Source organism: Acanthochromis polyacanthus, chromosome 3 (genome assembly GCF_021347895.1).
Source record: "Acanthochromis polyacanthus isolate Apoly-LR-REF ecotype Palm Island chromosome 3, KAUST_Apoly_ChrSc, whole genome shotgun sequence".
NCBI lineage: Eukaryota > Metazoa > Chordata > Actinopteri > Pomacentridae > Acanthochromis > Acanthochromis polyacanthus.
In genome coordinates, this window is record NC_067115.1 from 42,733,756 (window position 1) to 42,754,328 (window position 20,573).

Below are 20,573 nucleotides of genomic sequence, written 5' to 3' on the forward strand. Positions count from 1 at the left end.
TAAAAAAGAATTAGAGCACCACAAGCAAGAATAGCTAGCCTAGCCATGCTAGATCCCATGTTTCTGACGGCACAAGGGTCTAGGGAAGCTCGACAGGGAGGGAGGCGGGCTAAAAGGTTGTCTATCAAATCCCTCTGCAGCAATTGGGTAGGTATACAACCAATCAACGCAACGAATAGGCTGACGTAGTTCCGAGAGCACCGGCGGATTGTGGCTAAGTCCCATTAGCTTCCCAACCAGCGGAGCCGCGGTATATTAAGGATTTGCCATATCCCGTCGGCATAAGTCCAAATACGTCTTTCTTCTCAATGAAACACTTCAGTGCCGTCCTTTGTTTATCTTTCAAGTTGAATTTTAGCTTCAAATCTTTAAGGGCTGTGGCCAAAACCGAGTCGAAAGATAACTGTTTATTGTGCGCCGGTTGTTTCTGTCAGAATCGTCGCGCCTCTGTCGTGACTTCGTTACGCCCGCCTTCTGACTCTACACTTCATGGTGATTGGTCCGGCCAGTTTTAGGAGAATCCAGCCTCGAGCCTTATGGAGGGTAACTAGACCCACCCTGGCAGAGAATTAAATTCGTTGCCGTGGGTTGTCTAGCGCGGCTTGGCTAAAGAATAGCAGGATTGGAGAAGGAAGATGGTAGAAGGAGAATGAGAGGAGATGGAGAGAAGAGAATCTGAATAGTTTTAGGCTGGTCTAAGGGGTTTAAGTCTTTAGGGGATCACAAATGAACTGTGGTCTGTCTGGACTCTCAGAGAACTAAATGTAGGGACACCGAGAAAGAAAGACAAAGAGGAACACAGAAAGACTGTGAAAAATTTCTCCCTCCCTCCAAAAAACCTATGAATAAAAGTTGTTTTTTTTCCCAGCACTTTGTCATATTCTGCATTACTCAATAAAATGATTTCTACACTAAAAATGTCTACACTGAGGTGTGTGGAGAGTCAGGAGTGGACACATGGCTCAAAATTTAACAAAAATAGATATAATTGGTGTATTTTGTAATTTTAGAGTTGGTATAGTATAGATCCAATAAACACTAACAGACAAATAACTGTTATTTACATCAATGGTAACCCATGCATAGCTGCAAGGTTTGAAGTTTAACAAATTAATACATTTGAAATGCTAACGTGCCAGATTTGCTGTTACTCTTATTCCCATTTCTGCACAAACACAAACATAGACACAATGCTACAGCAGTGTAACTGGTCAGAGCCAATTTGTTTCCCATTTACAAAACCAAGTCTGTGTATGAACATCAGATTTTTTTTTGTTTTTAGAAATACGTGAAACTACCTTGTACAGATTACAGATTCACAGAAACCTAGTCAGACCAGGCTAGTGCAAAAGCAAGGATGCTCTCACAACCCTAAGGTGTGTTAAAGAGATTGTGAGCTAAAATATTCTGTGTCCTACCAATCAGATGGTGCCGCTAACAGAACGCAAAAAGCATGTGAATATGCATGTACCAGCTGAGAAGCTTGGTTTACACATCAGAGGTGGCGCAATCCTCCCAACGCAGAGACCTGAAGTCACCCTCACATACAGGTACACACACACAAACACACACATAATTAGTCATTACGTTGCATGTGATGTATGATACACACATGAACAAGTGTATTTCTATAGAAGTGCAAGCAATCCTAAATGAATCATCCTGTGACTCCTCTAACTTCTGATTTGCATGCATTTGTTTACACAGAGATGTTAAGTAGCCATTGATTCACTGAATTGCAATTACATGTGCATATGGTGTTTGTACTTGTGTGTGTGTTTATGTATATTCCTCTAGTCGGCGTAACCCCATGGGCTTGATCATTGCTCTTGATGACAACAACCAGGCAGCTGGGGAGCTATTCTGGGATGATGGAGATTCCCGAGGTATTGTCGCTTTCCTCATTTTGTGCCTTGTTGTGCGTGTGCACACGCATCAGTGTGTGCGAGACAGTATCTTTTTACCACCACTGATTACAGACATGCTTTTATGATCAGCTAATGGAAGCGTTTATCTTTTTGAGCACAAAGAATCACAAGAGTCATTTTAAGTGTTCAAACACTCCCCGTTAGCTGACACTCATTACCGAGTGGAGGTCAGGGGCATCAACGCTAAACTGCTGCAACAAATATTAACATCTGCATTTTCGTTTTTTCTTCTTCTACAGACACAGTTAAGAATGGCAACTACACCCACTACAATTTTTCTGTTGTCGATGTAAGTTTCCTTTCCAAGTCTCTATCACATTGTTTTCAAATCCAGTTCAAAGTTCAAAACCACCCGAGACTTTTGATTTATTCAGTTCAGATCACCAAGCATGATTGATCCATGTTGGGCAAATAAAGCTTTGTTGGATCAAGTGTCCCATGTTCCTACTTGTATCGAGAGCTGCCTCGCATGTTTAATGTATGTGGGTGATGGTCTTCCTGTACTACTCTGGGGTGGTGGGATACGTTTACTAGCAGAAGATCTGTCATAACAGTTGTCTGACTGATGGAAAAGAGTTTGCTGAGTTGATAAGCTGGTTGCCTCATCGGTGTGCTTGATGTAAGCTGTGATTGTTGCACAGTGAAATGTTCAATCAATTTAGTTGAAAGACCAGAAAAAATTTAAAAATAAATACATGTATATATTTCGCAGAATGTAAATGTAGCATTATTATTATAAGCTTAAGAGCTTGCAATACATTTAATGCAGTTAAATTAGGAATGTGATTGTGTGTCCACTGTGTTGCAGGGACTTCTGATAATGCAGGTGAGCCGTGCTGGATACGACGACCCAAATAACCTGAAGTTTGAGGACATCACTGTCCTTGGGATTCCTCAATCTCCAGCGTCCGTCACTGTGACCCATGTTCCTGCTGGAGGTGGTGAAAACACTGTCACCACACTGCTGGACACCCAAATAGAACATGATTTCGACAAAGAGGTAAACGCGCACACACACACACACACACTCACACACACCCACATATTAATAGACAGTCATTCACATAATCACAAACGCAAGAATTAGTTTTTTTATGAAAGGTGAAACAACCTTTACAGAGAAGTCATTTAAATGTTTTTGCATAAAATACACACTGCCGCAATGTAAAATTTTACTTTCAAGGGTGTGTGTAGTCCTTTTTCTTTAAAGCCATGCCAGCCATTAAGTTTTATGTTTAAAGGATCAAATGGCAATGTGAAGGTTTTTGCTTGTAGTGATGGAATCTCATAGAAACATGACTTGATTCTGTAGTTCCCTTGGCTGTACAAAGCATTTTGAGATTTTTAAACTTTTTGTTTTGAATTTATGTCCTGTAACTTTCTCATTCAGGTTCTGTCTGACTTCCATTACAGATGTTCTTTAATGAAAACGTTCTGATAAATCCATTGTACACGTAGCAGCACCAAAATGCACTGAAACAAAGTTAGTGACTACATTGAAGACAACAAAACATTTAGCTTGGGACTCCAATATTTCTACTAGTAGTTGATGGAGACTGACGTACATTCATCAGTTAGCCAAAAACATGACTCAAAATAAATACTGAATGATGCATTAGACTATTAGATGTGTAAGTAGGAAACTGTTTGCTAACAAATTTGTCATATCAGCGTAAAAGGCAGCAGTCTATAAAGTTTCAAGAGGCTCAGTTAAGTAGTAGTATAGAGATTTGCTTTGTTCGCTCCTGTACATTTGCTTGTGCACAAGTGTTCATGCGTGTGTGACTGCAGTTGCGTTTGTGCAGCTCCTCAAGGTCTCCTCGGTCACACACACAAATGTGCATTTATCAAATGACTCAGTGGTAATCATATCCTGGGGGTGAGGGGTAAATGTGCTGTTAAACCTAAACTCTGGCTTGTCATGTCCATCAGTCTTTGTATGCCTAGTCTGGGCCTTGAATATAGCTCACAGCTGCTGAACATCATTAGTTCCATATACGCTCAAATAGAACTGCACTTTACAATGCATGAGTCACACAGGCTGCCTGTATTTTATTTCATTTTTGACTTGATTGCATCTTAACCATTTCTTGCTCACTATAAATCCTTACTGTCTTCTGCATTTCTCAAACTGTATGCATAAAGGACCCCTCTGGCAGTCAATGCACGCTTTTTGATTTTCTTATTCGGTTTTTCTTCTTCATCCTTATTTCTCACATTTCCTCATCTTCTCTCTCCCTCTCTCTCTTTAATTTCCTCATTCACTCTTCTGCCCTCTCTCTTTGCTTTTTTCTTCGTTCTCAATATAAATTCCCGTGCGGGTGTGTCCTGCATGATTGTATGTTACACAATCGAACCAGTGAAATCAAAGGATCCACAGAGAAATGGCAAAATAAGATCACATACGTCTACTCACTTGCTAAGGATACATCATATAGTGACTGTAGTAACTAAAGTGAAAGGACCTCCCCAAGATTTGTTGTGAGAATGGTGCATTAAATGAACAGCTGCCTCTTAAATGATATCACATGCAATGTTAAGTCCACATTCTGCCTTAACTCTTGTATGGTGTTCGGGTCTGTGGGACCCGTTTTCATTTTTATATCAAAGAAAAATAATACGATAAATTTTTATTTCAAACTCAGATTCACTGGCCTTGGCTCATTTTCTGTGAAGAACATATATCACAACACATTTTCAATGACAACACACCGTACACCCCCCCTACGCATTTATGTTACATACAGGGTGTTCGGGTCCACTGGACCCGGGGCCAATAAAAGTGGAAGTTTTAGGTCTTGTGCATCTGCTCTCTGTCCTCCTCCTGTCTGGGCCTGGTGTGTGGGTGTGTAGGTGTGTGTGTGTGTGTGTGTGTGTGGGGGGGGGGGTATTTCTGCCCTGCAACTCCTGCACAGCTTTGCAGCATTGCTGCAAAATTCAAGCACCAACACCTGCTCTCCAGGAGCATCAAAAACCAGAGATCATCGTGGATTACAATGCCTCAAAAGGAGGTGTGGACAACATGGATAAGCTGGTGACTGATTACAGCTGCAAAAGGAGAACCCTACGCTGGCCACTGGTGATATTCTTTTACATGTTAGACATATCAGCATACAATGCCTTTGTCATCTGGATGGCACTGAACCCAGAGTGGAGCAGAGGGAAGCTCCGGAGGAGGCGACTCTTTCTTGAGGAACTGGGAAAGGCACTGGTGAGGCCTCAAATACAAAGAAGACAACATGTTCCAAGAACCCCAGCCTCTGCAGCAATCATGAGGAGGATTCAGGACGAGAATGCTGGTGCTCCATCCACCCAACCTACAGAACCACCACCTGCAGAGTCTGAAGGGTGTGATGCTATTGCAGTTTGGTCTGACATTCATGTCTTGTGAGAGAGAGAGAGTTAGTAAAATTCCTGATCTTTTCAAAGGTTGCAGCCAGCAACAGCAAAAAGAAGCGCTGTGAAGTGTGTGGACCCAAGATGGACAGAAAAACACAATATACATGCATCAAGTGCCAGAAATACATATGCAACACACACACAGTAAAACTCTGCCCCTCATGTGTTGTATAGGTGTGAAAAAACAATGTATTCAATGAGGCTGATGTGTTGTCCAGACAGACATGTTTACTGCATGTGTTCAGCCTCTGATGTTTAAACTGATCGGAATGGGCTAAATTTCTAATGAAATTCAAATAAATAAAAGTCAGTAGTTATGAAAAACCTAGCTTCATCTGTAAATTTGTTTATTGTTTCCAATCTTACCTTGATTATAATTGATTTTCTTTTTTTAAGTACTTTTTATTAAAAAACTAACAAAAAACGAGTAGCACTTTTATTCATAAAAGTGATCTAACAAAGGTAAAGAGCAAATATTTACCATTTATGTTGTTTATATTGCTTGTAATTGAACTGAGGAAAACATCTGTTGAGTATTTTACCATAAAATTATTTGATTGTGTTGAATTGAAAACCCCAAAATGCACCGGGTCCACCAGACCCGCGAACACTGGCTGTGTAACAAAAATATGAACACCACACAAGGGTTAAGGAAGCATATCTGTGCGTACTTGCATGAGCCGATAGTTTACTTCGAGATAGCTTTGGAGGAATGTTCTCAGACTGGCTTCACAGCACTCTTTCAATGGTTTTCCTGCCTTGCATTTCATCACATAAACAGGTGCTGTTCCTGCGTAACCTCTCCCTGATCTTTGGAGACACCTACCTGATAGAGTGGCAATTGGCAAAGGAATACCAACGTATTGACTGCCATCCAGAGAAAAATGCAGATGAAGCTAAGTGCACGGCCAGAGGTTGCATCTGGCAGGTGAAGAGAGGCTCACTATGATCATGTTCACATGCACAAATGCATACATTATTTCCATATTTTAAACATGTCTCTATCCCACTCTCTTTCCCTACTCAGCTAAGTGCAGTACCCAACGTTCCAGCTTGCTACTATCCTGATGACTACGGATACACTGTTTCAACAGTCTCGGAAACAGTTTCAGGAATGACGCTTGACATCACTCGGAATGTGAAGTACAGGAGCAGTGGTCGTCCAGACTCGCCAGACATGGACAAACTCCGTGTCGCTATTTATTATCACACCAGTGACATGCTGCAGTTCAAGGTGTGTGTTTATTGCAATTTTGTGCCAGTAGTGGTGCAATCATTCTCCCTGTGTTGCTTTTCACACACATGCACTAAGACACTAACAATCCCTCCAAATCCAGATCTGGGACCCGGCCACAGATCGTTATGAAGTACCAGTGCCACTTTCAGTTCCTTCTACTCCTGAGACTGATGCGGCCAAGAGGCTTTACGAGGTCAAATATACCAATAACCCGTTTGGCATCCAGGTCATAAGGAAAAGCACAAACGCCGTCATGTGAGTATTGCTGTTGTACAAGTGATTTTAGTGCGTTGAAATATTTATTTATTTATTTTTTAGGATATCAGCTTCATGTGTTTTCGATTAAACACTGTTTGGGGAAGGTATTGCGTATGTCTTTCTTAGACAAACTAGCATCCACTACAGTACCTGCAAATAAAGACTGAAACTTTTGTGACTGTGAGTTAAACCAAAAAAGCTTACAAAAATTCCTCATTTTACCAGTGCCAGTGCTTATGTCATCTACTGTGTATATCAATAATATTCAGCAGCACCTGTTAGCTGTAATCTCTGCTCCATCATTGCATTACCAATATTATATATTTATTTATTTATATTTGCATTTAATGTCTTGTTATTGCTGCCTATCTGGGTCAGCTATTGAAAAAACAGGATTTTAATCTTTCAACTCTAATAAATAAATAAACCATGTATACTCCCCCAATCTTAAAGGTAAATGAATATGCATTCCAAGCTATATATTGTTTTCACAAGTGGTCTTAAACTGGGCCCTTCTGGGTGATAATTCACCAGGCCATTTTGGGTAATATAGATGCTGCTATTAACAAGCAATAAAGTCCAACACGGTGCAGAAAATTCTGTTTGTCTTTTTAAGGCAAGAAACTCTTTTTTTCCCCCTGCGAGATTAAAGTAACAATGCTGAGTCAACTCCTCTGATCCAGCCAGATATGATCAGGAAAACTGCCCTGTGTACGAGTGCCCGAAGTAGTTTCCTCTTGTTCAGCAGTCATGATGATGTCATATGAAGCAGGAGAGTGCTGGAGTCTCTTCAAAGCACATCTCAAAGCAAGAGGGTGACATTGTTTTGTAGTTAAGCCTTCCCTGCGTTTTAGAAGTGTCAGCTGAAATTTTACTAATTAAAATTTATGAAGTATGTTGAAGAGATGCCTGCAGTTCCTATGGGTCATTATGCTTATTTGTGTCAAAAATATTGTAGATAACTCAGTTTGACGTATACGAATAATTCCTTCTCTTTCTCTCTCTTTCTCTCTTGCCTATTTAATCCTCTGTCACTTATCTCAGTTGGGACTCCAGTCTGCCAGGTTTTATCTTCTCCAACATGTTCATCCAAGTGTCGACTCGACTGCCATCTAGGTATGTCTACGGCTTTGGGGAGACGGAGCATATATCCTACAGACACGATCTCGACTATAAGACCTACGGCATGTTTTCCAAGGACCAACCCCCTGGTGTAAGTCTCACACTAAAGCACAACATCATACATCTGCACATACAGTTGCAAGAAAAAATATGCAAACCTTTTGTAATTACATGGATTTCTGCATAAATTGGTCATAAAATGTGTTGTGATCTTAATCTAAGTCACAACAATAGACAAACACAGTCAGCTTAAACTAATACTGCACAAAAAATGATATGTTTTCATGTTTTTATTGAACACAACATGTAAACATTCACAGTGCAGGCTGGAAAAAAGTATGTGAACCCCAAGGCTAATGACCTCTCCAAGAGCTAATTGGAGGCAGGAGTCAGCCAACCTGGAGTCCAATCAATCTGATGAGATTGGAGGTGTTGGTTCCAGCTACCTGCCTTATAAAACACACACCAGATTTGAGCTTCCTGTTCTCAAGAAGCATTGCCTGATGTGAACCATGCCTTGCACAAAAGAGGTCTTAGAAGACCTATGATCAAGAATTGTTGACTTGCATGAAGCTAGAAAGGGTTGCAACTGAAACTCAGCAAAGGATGGGTGATGCAACAGGACAATAACCCAAAGCATAGAAGTAAATCAACAACAGAATGGCTTCAACTGAAGAAAATATGCCTTGTGGAGTGGCCCAGTCAGAGTTCTGACCTCAACCCGATTGAGATGCTGTGGCATGACCTCAAAAGAGCGATTCACGTCAGACATCCCAAGAATAATGCTGAACTGAAACACTTATGTTCAGAGGAATGGTTCACAGTTCCTCCTGACCATTGTGCAGGTCTGATCTGCAGCTACAGGAAACGTTTGGTTGAGGTTATTGCTGCCAAAGGAGGGTCAACCAGTTATTAAATCTAAAGGTTCAAATATTTTTTTCCACCCTGCACTGTGAATGTTTGCATGTTGTGTTCAATAAAAACAGATATTTTGTGCAGTATTAGTTTAAGCACACTGTGTCGTTCTATTGTTGTGACTTAGATGAAGATCAGAATACATTTTATGACCAATTTTTGCAGAAATCCAAGTAATTTTAAGGGGTTCCCTTACTTTTCCTTGCAACTGTATATGGCCACAAAATTTTTACAGCACTCATGCTGACTAGATTATTTATTCCTCACTTCTGCTTCTGTTGCATAGTTGACTCGTGCACAGTGTCATGCAGTTGGACAATGTGACACTAAGTCAAAGTATTGTCCACAATTTTCAGAGATTTTTTTATCACCAGCTTGTTACATCAAAACCGATTTTTGTGCCTGTTAAGGGACATGTCAAAGAGCACCCTGCATAAAATGTCTTTAACATCACACCCTCCAGAAACTGTGGAGGTGACTTGTAAACAACCTTCCTGCACAGTGTGTAAACTTGCCTTTCTCTCGTTCGTGTCACTTTGATGTGGCTCTTTTGATATGAGCGGTGGTTATAGAGTGTCATCATGTTTTCCCTAACAGCGTCAAGGCCAGACAGGATGAGGTTTCCACCTGTATCAGCATTATCAGGCGTAATTGCTGAGCTGTCAAGACAGCTCCACAGGGTTCAGAAGAATGTTACGGGCTCCCTCAGAGAGCAAAGGCAGGGACGGGAACTAGAAGGAAAAGAAAAAGTGAGAAATTGAGAAAAAGAACACAGACGTGACGTGATGATATGGACTTTGTATTTAAACATTCATCATATAATACAGCATGTTATATAGTTTTAAATTAGACAACTATTGCTTTAAATAGGATGCCATAGCCTGACTTCCTGAATTGCCAAATCCAAATTCTTTCCAGAATGAAAGTCTGTATCCATACATGTTTGTTACGTGCATAAAACCAAGAGTACACCGACATTGGCTGCCACTCGCTCTTAGTGGACAAGCAGATGAATTTTCTCCCTGGTGAGTTGAGGCCATCACACCATACAGCATGGCCACAAGGACACCCATTTAGCAAGGAGAGCACACATCTGAACAAATGTGACAGAGACCAGGCCAACCCTCAGAACCATCATATTAGTGTTTAACAGCTTCTTATGTACTAGAAGTGCAGGAACCTGATAGTGTGACATGCTCATGAGTCTTTTTTGCAGAATGGTGACATCTGAAAGTGGCAGGTTGTCCTGTCCCCCTCCACCTTCCTATTTGTTCCTCTGTCGGGTTCCATCTTTATCTTAACACTGACAAGAGTGAGACCCTCTCAGTGGTTAAGAGAGGAACACTCATAAAGTCCACACTTATTCCCATACGACCAATTTGTTGTTCCATATACATAATTGCTAACGCACACTACTATATGTACATGTGTCAATGAACTCAAAGGCAAACTATTTTGTTGAATGTCTAATCATTCAAATTATTTGATATCTGTGTTGCACTTCAGACATTTTTGGTTTTTACAAAGTCCCACGCAGCAACTCAAATGTCCAAATAATCTCTTAGTTCACCATCTACCCACTTGGTTGAATAGCAGATAGCTGTTGGAATATTTTTTGTCTTTATTGTTTGTGAATCCCAGCAGCACTGGAGGCAAAATCATTGTAGTGTTGTAGTCATACTCATAAATACGATAACAAATGTACTGTCAGGTGAGAAGAGTACATGATGAAACAAAGTGGTACGCAATCTACCATTAGAATTAACCAACTCTGTGTCTTTTTATTACAGTACAAGCTGAATTCCTATGGCGTTCATCCCTTCTACATGGGTGTTGAGAACACCGCTGATGCTCATGGTGTGCTGCTGCTCAACAGCAATGCCATGGGTGAGAGACATGTACACTTAAGCACCCATGCACAACGTTGCACAGATTTTTGCCCATGCACACATATTATAGGAAACAAATGCAAGTGCAGCCAAGCAGCCTTACATGTACACATGATCACACTCAGCTGTATATGATGTTGGCATTTACGAATTAATGAGTGATTTTCCATGTTTTGAGCACATGACCTTTAGCAGAGAGTCTTATATAAAGCCAACATCTTCATTCATCCTCATTTTTATATATTAGCATATTGAATGTCACTTTGCATATATCTGTATGTCTGGAAAACTGAAAGAATACCTAGCTTTTTATGGATTCCAGGCAATTTTAAAAGTAGTATCTTCAGAAAGTGTCATTTCATGAGCAGGACTGTACTGTGTCTTACATACACTGTGCTAGTTAAACATTGTACTTATGTAGAATAAAATGTTTTAGTTGTTTGTAATTATTTTTCTTGCTTCCTGCACCACTTGCTTTAGATGCTAAAATGCAGTGAGCCCACACACACATGACCTTACATGCCACTTTGTATAAATCTTTAAGGAACATTAATGCTTTATTTGCTTCGTGTCCAGATGTGACTTTCCAGCCCACTCCATCTATAACCTACCGAACTTTGGGAGGCATCCTGGATTTCTACATGGTCCTTGGACCTACGCCTGAGATGGTGGTGCAGGAGTACACTGCAGTGAGTCTTCTTGGACTTTGTGTTTTGTCTGTGTGTGTGTATGTGCATGCATGCCTGTGTGTGTTTTGTGTCTGGCCCTGGGCCGCTGTTGATGGACTGCAGCAGCTGGGAGTTCCTCGCTTCACCGCGCTCTCTCATTTAGCCAATCTAAACACTCATACACACACAGAAACAATCAAACAAATACTTTGTGGACGCTGTCCCGTTTTCCTGCAAAACAACTTTTTCCTGTACTGAACTGGTCTGACTTCCTTGTTTGTTTTCTTCTTAACAGCTGATTGGACGACCTGTTCTACCTGCCTATTGGTCCCTCGGGTTCCAGCTCTGCCGCTATGGTTATGCCAATGACTTGGAAATTGAAAATCTATACAACGACATGAGGGCAGCTGGCATACCCTACGTAAGTTCGCGGACAAATGCTTCTCTGATATGTCTGAATTTAAGATGAGTACTGGACCATGCAACAGTATTGATTCCAGTTCTGTGACAGAAAATAATCTTGTCGGAGAAACGTCCAGTGGGGTTGAGGTCAGTTGATGTGGAGAAAAGCCTGTAATAATCAGCATTCCTTGGACTTCAAATAAATCTTGTGAAGTTTTGAGTAGTTTTTGGTGCTCTTTCAGTGGCTGAAATATGAAGTTGATTTGGGATAGGGGTTCAACTCAAGCATCGGAAAACCACCCCAGACTTAAATATTGACACCACCACATTTCACCAAAGGATTGATACAGTACAGTGTTTTTCTCTCCCCTGTTTTTCTCCTTGCATACACCATTCTGTTTGTGTCAATATTCTCAAACAATGATTCATCGGTAAAAGGATTTTTTTCCAGCAAGTCTACTATGAACTGCTTGTATGTCTTAGCCCATCACAACCATCTGGCCTTGCTTCTTCTCCTGAGAGAGTATAGAGACCACTTTGCATCCTCTGAGATCACTGGCTGACAGCCTGCTTTTGACAGGACTTTTGCTAATAGGAGTCTTGCATTCTTTATTTAGCAAATTCAATATCTGTGATAAACTTGCTCTTTTATTTCCCAGTGAAAAAAAGCTTGGTGTGTTGATCTTCAGTTTGACCTCACTTAGCTCTGATGTTGTTTCCCACTATCACAATGTACTTAAACATTTTGGAAACATGGGGCATGGCAATATTTAGAACAGGTGAACGATGGCTGCAATTTGACATACTGTTTCCTTTGATTGACATCTGAATATTAAGAGGAAGGGATACAACTCATGAAAATCCAACCTTTTGAGGGAAGGAGTTATTATTGCCATTGCCAAACATTTGCCATTCAACTGTAGAAAGCATTGCTTGTCATTCTTTCAAGTTATTTCATATTTTTCAGTTTTACATGAATATATGATGGATTTTCAATGTGTTCTTAGACTTTTGTACCACACCATATATATTTGTGTATTATATAAATATAGCTAGATAGTGGGATAGAGAAAGCAAGAGAGAGGGAGAGACAGAAGGAGGTATCCAACAGAATTTTTACAGTAACAGAATATTACAGGACACAATACTAATACTGCCAAAAAAGCATCCAGTCCAATTACATTCCAGTGTGTTTGGCTGCATTTCCTAAGACTTCAATTTCATTCAATAAGTGTCTCAGCACAAGGAATCATTTCATTGTCCTGATCTGAACAAATGTAATCTGAAGCTTCTACTTGTCCACCACAGGTTGCACAGTACAGAGAGGTGCACTCAGTGAAATAGACTAAGCTATATCCAAAACACTATCTATCCATATTTTATAATGTAATTCTTGTATGTGCACAATAACTGAACTAGATAAAATTTGCCACTGCAATGAGGCAAAATATTGACATTGCCTTTGTGGATTACATTGGAGTACATCTAGTTTAACCTAATCAGATGTGACCTATAGTCTCATTTGAAATCCAGTCCACTGTCGGTACAATCTTTCTGGTTTGTACCAGGCACTTTCTCACAATGGAATCCTGGATAACATTTTGTATTAAGAGTGTAAACGACTAAGTTTGTAACAAAATAGAAAGTAATGCTGATACGTAGGAACATTTATGTCTAACATAAGAAAGATGCCCAGTGAGGACATGACCTGAATCCCATCCTTTTCATCATGCAGAACAGAGCAAAGGCCTTTCCATCGATAATCAAGTGATCCCCAGAATGTGCATTCACAAAGCCCTAACCTGCAAGGAGCTGACACCAGTCAAAACAGTCCCCTGTACCATTAACTGGAATGAAAGATAACAAAAACTACAGATACTTAAAAAGGCTGTACATCATCTAGCTTTGCAATATATTTACACCGACATACTAGACAAGCACAACAGGCTAAACGATGCTCTCATTGGAATGAATAAGACCTAGCAACAATTATCCTCCATTTATTCATTTATTTTGATAATGTCCCCTGGCTCTGCAAACCTCTAGGAAGTGAATATGAAGTAGACTGTTCAAAATATGTTTAACATCAATTGATCTGAGCTTTAAATGGTATCTGCTGCAGGATGTGCAATATGCAGATATCGACCACATGGAGCGTCAGCTGGACTTTGTTCTGGACCATAATTTTCAAGGACTGCCTGCCCTGGTTGACAAAATGAGAGCAGAGGGCATGAGATTCATCCCCATTCTGGTACTGCCATTATTTTGTAAATTACTGATTAGTGTCACATGAGCATATACACTGCTGTAGTTGGGTAGTTAGATGTATAAAGCATATATCTGTAAGAAAGGGAAAAAAAATCAAATTACTGAAAATCACTAGCCAGTCTTCACTACAGTTTACAGAAGATGTGTGCATTTAATTTCAGGATCCTGCCATCTCAGGCAATGAGACAAATTACTACCCTGCCTTTGAGAGAGGAATAGCAGCAGATATCTTCATCAAATGGCCCAAAGAACTCAGTGATGAAATCGTATGGGGCAAGGTAAGAGGGAATGGATGGACAAACATAGTCAACCAACACCCAAGCATGTATTAATGAGGAGACGATGAAACCAAGAAAGAACATCATGGTTTTTACATGGTTTGTGCTATGTGTTTTGTAACCTTTTTCTACAGGTCTGGCCTGATTATCCCAATGTCACAGTAGATGACTCACCAGACTGGGATACCGCAGTAGAGGTAGAATAATTTCTACTTTAACCTCGCTAACATGCAGCTCAACGTTCTGGAACATTTGTTTAAACATTACAAATGCAGATATACAAAAATCTTCAAGTTTTTAGCATTTTATTTCCTGATCATTTGAATGTCCCATCTCTAGCTCTACAGGTCTTACGCTGCATTCCCAGACTTCTTCCGCAGTGAAACAGCAGCATGGTGGCATCAAGAAATCAAGGATTACTATGAGAAAACCGTCAAGTTTGATGGCCTTTGGATTGTGAGTGTCCTGAAGCAGAAAATTCTAATAAACTGACATAATTTGCATTCCCCTCTCATTCTACCTGATTTTTTTTTCACTTTCATCACCTTCACTCTGTCTTGATCTGAAGGACATGAATGAGCCCGCCAGTTTTGTCCATGGCACAGTTGGAGGGAATTGTCTTGGTAATCCACTTCTAGAGAATCCTCCATACATGCCACGTAAGACACACACACAGTTTTTGTTTGTCTCCTTGTGTTATTAGTAGATCATTCATCTCTAATATTGGTATGCATTTAACGGTGTGTTTGTGCACCCTGAAGCCCTGGAGTCTTCACATATGGGCCTAAACCACAAGACTCTGTGCATGAACAGCGAGCAGATACTCAGTGATGGAAGGAGAGTCAAACACTACGACGTCCACAACCTTTACGGCTGGTCCCACGCCAAGCCCACATATGAGTAAGTGAATATTCTTATACGTGTGTGTGTCTGTCTGTGTGTGTCTTTGTTTCTTCATATGTGAGCTATTGTGCAGTTATGCTGACTTTTGTGCGGTTGTGCTTTTGGGTGTAAAAGGTGATATGAGGGCAGATACTTTTTGTTATTGCAGTATTTTACATGCATATATATATATATATGCGGATGCTTGGCATTGAGCTCATTTGCTTTAGTTTAGGAAAGTTCTTTATTTTGTCGGAATGATTTCTGATGGGATCTTATAATAACAGCAATGAATGAACGAAGAAAACATGTTATGCTAGCTGTTGTGTTATGTAAATGTATGTTACTTCTATGTGTAATGTCTGAGTGCCTTTTCTGTGCAGCACCCTGTTGGAGGTGACGGGTAAAAGAGGCATAGTGGTGAGCAGGTCCACTTACCCCTCCAGTGGAAAATGGGTTGGACATTGGCTGGGAGACAACAACAGCAGCTGGGACCAACTATTCAAATCCATTATTGGTACATGTTGATTCATCGTTATTATACTCTGTCCGCATGAAATATCCCACATGTTTGTAATCTGTTCAACAGAGAAAAGAGAAATGAATCTTTGACTTCTCATTTTCTTTTTTGTGCTACAGGTATGCTGGAGTTCAGTCTGTTTGGTATCTCTTACGTAAGTACCATCTCATCCTTGTTTTGACATGACATAATCTTATTGATGTGACCTTGTCCTCTCTAAATAGATCACATCGGCTTGAGTGATGTTATTTTGTTTGCTTGACCCTCTGATCAAAGGACATCTTGAAATACAATATGAAGCCTGTCATTACAAGCCTCACCCCAACTGAGAGGCCTTGTGCGAGTGCGTGATGACATATAAAATGTGTTACTAATTGTGTAGTTCCAAATGACAGTTAGATTTCTACATTGCTCTCCTGGAAATGAAACAGGGATATTGTCTTTACTTGTTTGCCCCTTTGTCTTTGTGATTATTTCTGTTTCTTACTCTCCTGCACATATCGTCCTTCTGCCATTTCTCATCTTCTTTGTGAGTCTAATAATAATTAAAATCTGACACCTTATTGATCCTTATATAGAAGGTCAATTGCATGCCCCTAGCCTAGCCACAGGGTCAAAAACAACATGCACAAGGACACCTCAGTAACATGATGCTTGCAGCACAAGTAAAGTGACCCGAGCTGCTATAGTTGCTCCCTGATGTCCCTGATTCCTCTTTCTGTACATCTCTGTCTATTCACACACATACATACTTATTCTCTTTGTCAATGGCTCTTTTTCAGACCGGGGCAGACATCTGTGGGTACTTCAATCCATCTAATTATGAAATGTGTCTTCGCTGGATGCAGCTCGGTGCCTTCTATCCATACTCACGCAACCACAATGGAAACAACTTGGTAATGGGAGTAACCATGATTTTTTCCAAGCTCTGTTATTTCTGGTGCCTAAACTTAACCAAGTAGTTTAGTTTGCGTAAACAAAAGGAAGCTACAACTAAAAAAGGCGGAAATTAGCAGCTGAAAACAACATAAAACAGCAACAATAGCAGATGAAAACAATACAAAGAAACAATAATCCAGCACAGCACTCCAGTTTGAAGTTGAAAGTATTGTGTTTGTGGTCTTCCTAATTTGGACTTTGTTGCCTGCTTTATGCTCAAAAGAAAGAAAATGTCAAGTTACCTGACATGAATGCAAGACAATAGAAAAATTGTCAGAAAAAAATGTCATTCTACAGTTTTCCAATTTTTATTGTGAAAATGTATTTTTGCACTGTGGGTCAACAAACAGCAGCAATTTCACATTTTTGGTGCCAGAATGTTTCATAAAATGGCATTACTTGGACCAATATAATATTTAAATTCCTCAAACCACAGGATAGTCCCATTAGACCAGTCACTAAACTTAGTAACTTCAGTTACTAACCAACATGGCATCAGTCCACAGGATTTATGACAGCTGAGACAGTATAACCTCAAAAGTAAGGTAGCCTATCACTTCACAAAAGTGATTTTAATCCAGTACATCTGAAAAAAGTGTGTTGCAGTGTTTTAATTATTGTCCTTCAGCTCAAGTACATCCAGTGAACATGTTTTGCTCATTTAGACATCAACTACTGAGGCTACAACTCCGCAAAAGGAGCTTATTGCTTTCAAAAGGTATAAGAGCTGAGTCCCATGGCCTGAAATGACACAGACAGAGTTCTCGTGCTCACTGCATCTCAAATTTACTTCAGCAAGCATGTGCTCAGAAAATATGATGTTCAAGTTGTAAAACTTTTGTTCCCCTCCTACCAACTTCTATTGTTTGCACAAAAAAAAAACAACGTAAAATCAGTTTCTTTGTTTCCTTTCCCACCTCTCTCTTAATCTGTGTCTGGCATACATACACACCCACACAAGCACACAAAAAGATAGACCTGTTTGGTGGTGTAATGTCGGTGGCATTCTGTCTAGTGGTGACCTTTAAGAGCATTGGAACACATCTGAGAAATCCAATAACGCTCGATCCCACGAGGCGAAATTTCTCTGCACTGGAGTCTGCAGTACTAGACAGGACACACTTGTGTGTGTGTGTGTGTGTGTGTGTGCGTATGTAGGTGTGTTTGTGCGCGTGTCGGTGCATGTGCTTTTTATCAACATGGAGTGGGGATATAATTGAATTCTCAAGGTGATCTGGGCACCACTGCACACCAGCTAACTTCACACACACACACGCTCCATGATTCCAATCATTTAATAATGGCTGGCAAATGGGTGTTTAAACATGGGTAAAACTGACAGAAAAAGTACACACACGGCAGGAGACAGTTTGAGAGGAAGAGGTAAAGTCAGAAAGACGAAAAGTAAGAGGGAAAGAGAGAGAGCCGTTGAGAAAATAGTGCAGGTAATTATACCAAATATGAACAGAATCATTGAGCAACAAAATACTGACAAGCAAACATAGATAAAGGAATCGGGACATGAAGAGAAGTTCCTATAGGCTGTGAGACCGAAAAACAAAAAGAAAAATAATATGAGGGGTAAAACTGGTGGGAAATCAAACAAGATGGCAATTTAGCAAGTTAAATAGTGGTGATACAAGGTAGTAATAAGGATGTGAGAGACAGGACAAGGCTGAATAAACAATTTACTGATTCTGAAACAATCAAGATAGAAAAGTAATGTGTGGCAGGATGGGGGCCGGTGAGAAGATAACAAAATACACAAACCACCACTGAGAGATGGGAGCAAAGAAAACCAAGGTCATCTATTTATGTAGTCTGTACTGTAAAAACTGTATTTTTTTTACCAGTCAGTCATACAAAATCCCTAATCATCCGACAGTTAGTGACTGCAACCTCCAGTCTGCTTAATAAGGCATTTGACAACAAAATATTAACACCACAAACCAGACTGGAGGTGACACAAGGTCAGAGACAGTGGAGAGAGAAAAAAAGAGGAGAGTTTTTGCAGAGTCATAGAGCTCTGTCACACCGAGTGTCTCTTTGCCCTCAGACAACTTTCGGTGTTGACCTCGAGATAATTTCCAAGCAATATACTGCAGTGTCCACAGTCATATCAGAGCAAATTAATTAAACAGGATATAGCCACATCGAGCCTGGTTTTAGAAGTGCAGTCATATTGGAGTCACATATGTTGTTATTCACCCAAAGGGACGTATTATTGTTCATTGAAATATATTTTCTTTTATTGATGCAAGCTCTGCAATGCAAAACCAAAGCTCAAAGGTTTATTAGATGGGGTGAGGGAGACGATTCCAGACAGATAAATGAAGAGAAGTAGAGGATACAAAAAATGAGAAAGGCTGACACAATCAAATAACTTTTTTTTTCTGGAACCTGCGTGTGTAAATATGTGCGTACGTAAAAATCTGTCTACAATCAGTGTGTATCACAAGGCTTTTTGCCACTATAAATGGACCATATATTACATAAATCATAAGATGGATTCTCTGCCTCCTTCTTACTCTTGTCGTATCTCTTCATCAATCCCTCATCTGGTTTGATACAGATAAAGTGTACCTGGAGGGCCTAACAGACAGTGGTATAACTATCAAGTCATCCAAGATTTGTGTGACTGAACGTTAAAAAGTACAATTGTAATTACGATTAATTAGCACATTGGGAATTTTTTATCTGGTCTGTACACCAAACCCCAAATTTATTCCAGTTCACATCCCATGCATAACTGGTCAGACTGCAGAACTCAGTTTAGTAGTTAGTTGAATTATCAGCTAATCAATAGATTATTCAGATTAACTGATAAATCATTTAGTCCGCAGAACACCAGAAACTGTTCAAAATGCTCCATATGTCTTTAAAATACCTGCTTTGTCCAAGTAACAGCTTAAGACTTAAATATATTTTTTGAAAAATTATACAACTGAGAAAAACAGCAAAAACAGCCATTAAAAAAGTTGAAAGCAAAGACGTTTCCCTTGCGGTTGGAGACAAAAAGAAACAGCACAAAATAAATGCATTTGAGGGCATGATATTGATATCTTAAGTTATCTCTGAGATGTACTGTATGTCAGTGAATAACAAAAATACATTTGGAAATCCAAAATATAACACAATGCATCCTCAGTTCCCGAAATATTCCCATGATGACCTAGCTGTTGACAACCTAAGACATTATCGCTTTTGTCAACTGTCTGACCAGACCTGTTTGCTTCTTAAGTGCAGTAGTAGCCAATGCTTCATTGTCATTGTAGTTTAGACACCACCAAAGGGGGAAAGCAGCAATAATGTTTGATCCAGGATCAGTTACCATCCGGCATTGTTCAGAAGACCTGTCACAAATCCCAGCAAAGACATGAACTGTTGGTAAAACACCATACATATTTTGGTAACTCTTTAGTTTGATGTGACCTAATGGTTAGGTCATTAGTGGATATTTCCATATTTATATCAGAATTTAATTCCATTTAAATTCTACATCTGAGAGTAGAAATTCCAAGTATTTGGAGTTGTGACATTTTTCTGAAGACGGTGGATGAGTCAGACACAACCACAGAGAGCTCAGAAATTACTGTGCTGGGTGCACCAAACCTGTTCATCAGGACAGCCAAAATCCACACAGTTCAATAGTGCATCTGTGGTCACACTGAATGTAGCCAGTGAAATATTTCTCAAAGTGTTTCCATTATACGCAATGTCCCTTTTAATTGATAACTGACAACAAATTCAAAAGACAAATTCCAACACTTCAGTCTGTCTTTCTTCCCACTTCCACAATTTACACTAATAACACAAACAAACCCAACTGGACCCTGAAACTTTACGCAACAAAGCTGCCCAAATATGG

The 20,573-nt window shown here is 40.0% G+C and overlaps 2 protein-coding genes across 2 annotated transcripts in view; one reads left to right on the forward strand and one right to left on the reverse strand.

Annotated features, from left to right (window-relative positions):
* LOC110972432 (zinc finger protein 391-like) overlaps positions 1-20,573 on the reverse strand; it is a 240,306-nt gene that overhangs the window by 159,145 nt on the left and 60,588 nt on the right. The window lies entirely within an intron of this gene.
* The window catches only part of LOC110972433 (sucrase-isomaltase, intestinal-like), a 63,117-nt gene that overhangs the window by 28,611 nt on the left and 13,933 nt on the right, over positions 1-20,573 (forward strand). Inside the window, 20 exon segments of the mRNA XM_051945875.1 lie at positions 1,426-1,550; positions 1,798-1,886; positions 2,168-2,217; positions 2,737-2,928; positions 6,109-6,255; positions 6,355-6,561; positions 6,665-6,819; positions 7,867-8,035; positions 10,650-10,746; positions 11,325-11,437; positions 11,712-11,837; positions 13,941-14,069; positions 14,248-14,364; positions 14,499-14,561; positions 14,704-14,820; positions 14,933-15,023; positions 15,126-15,264; positions 15,630-15,763; positions 15,886-15,920; positions 16,549-16,662. Of these exon segments, the coding sequence (XP_051801835.1) occupies positions 1,426-1,550; positions 1,798-1,886; positions 2,168-2,217; positions 2,737-2,928; positions 6,109-6,255; positions 6,355-6,561; positions 6,665-6,819; positions 7,867-8,035; positions 10,650-10,746; positions 11,325-11,437; positions 11,712-11,837; positions 13,941-14,069; positions 14,248-14,364; positions 14,499-14,561; positions 14,704-14,820; positions 14,933-15,023; positions 15,126-15,264; positions 15,630-15,763; positions 15,886-15,920; positions 16,549-16,662 (2,409 nt within the window).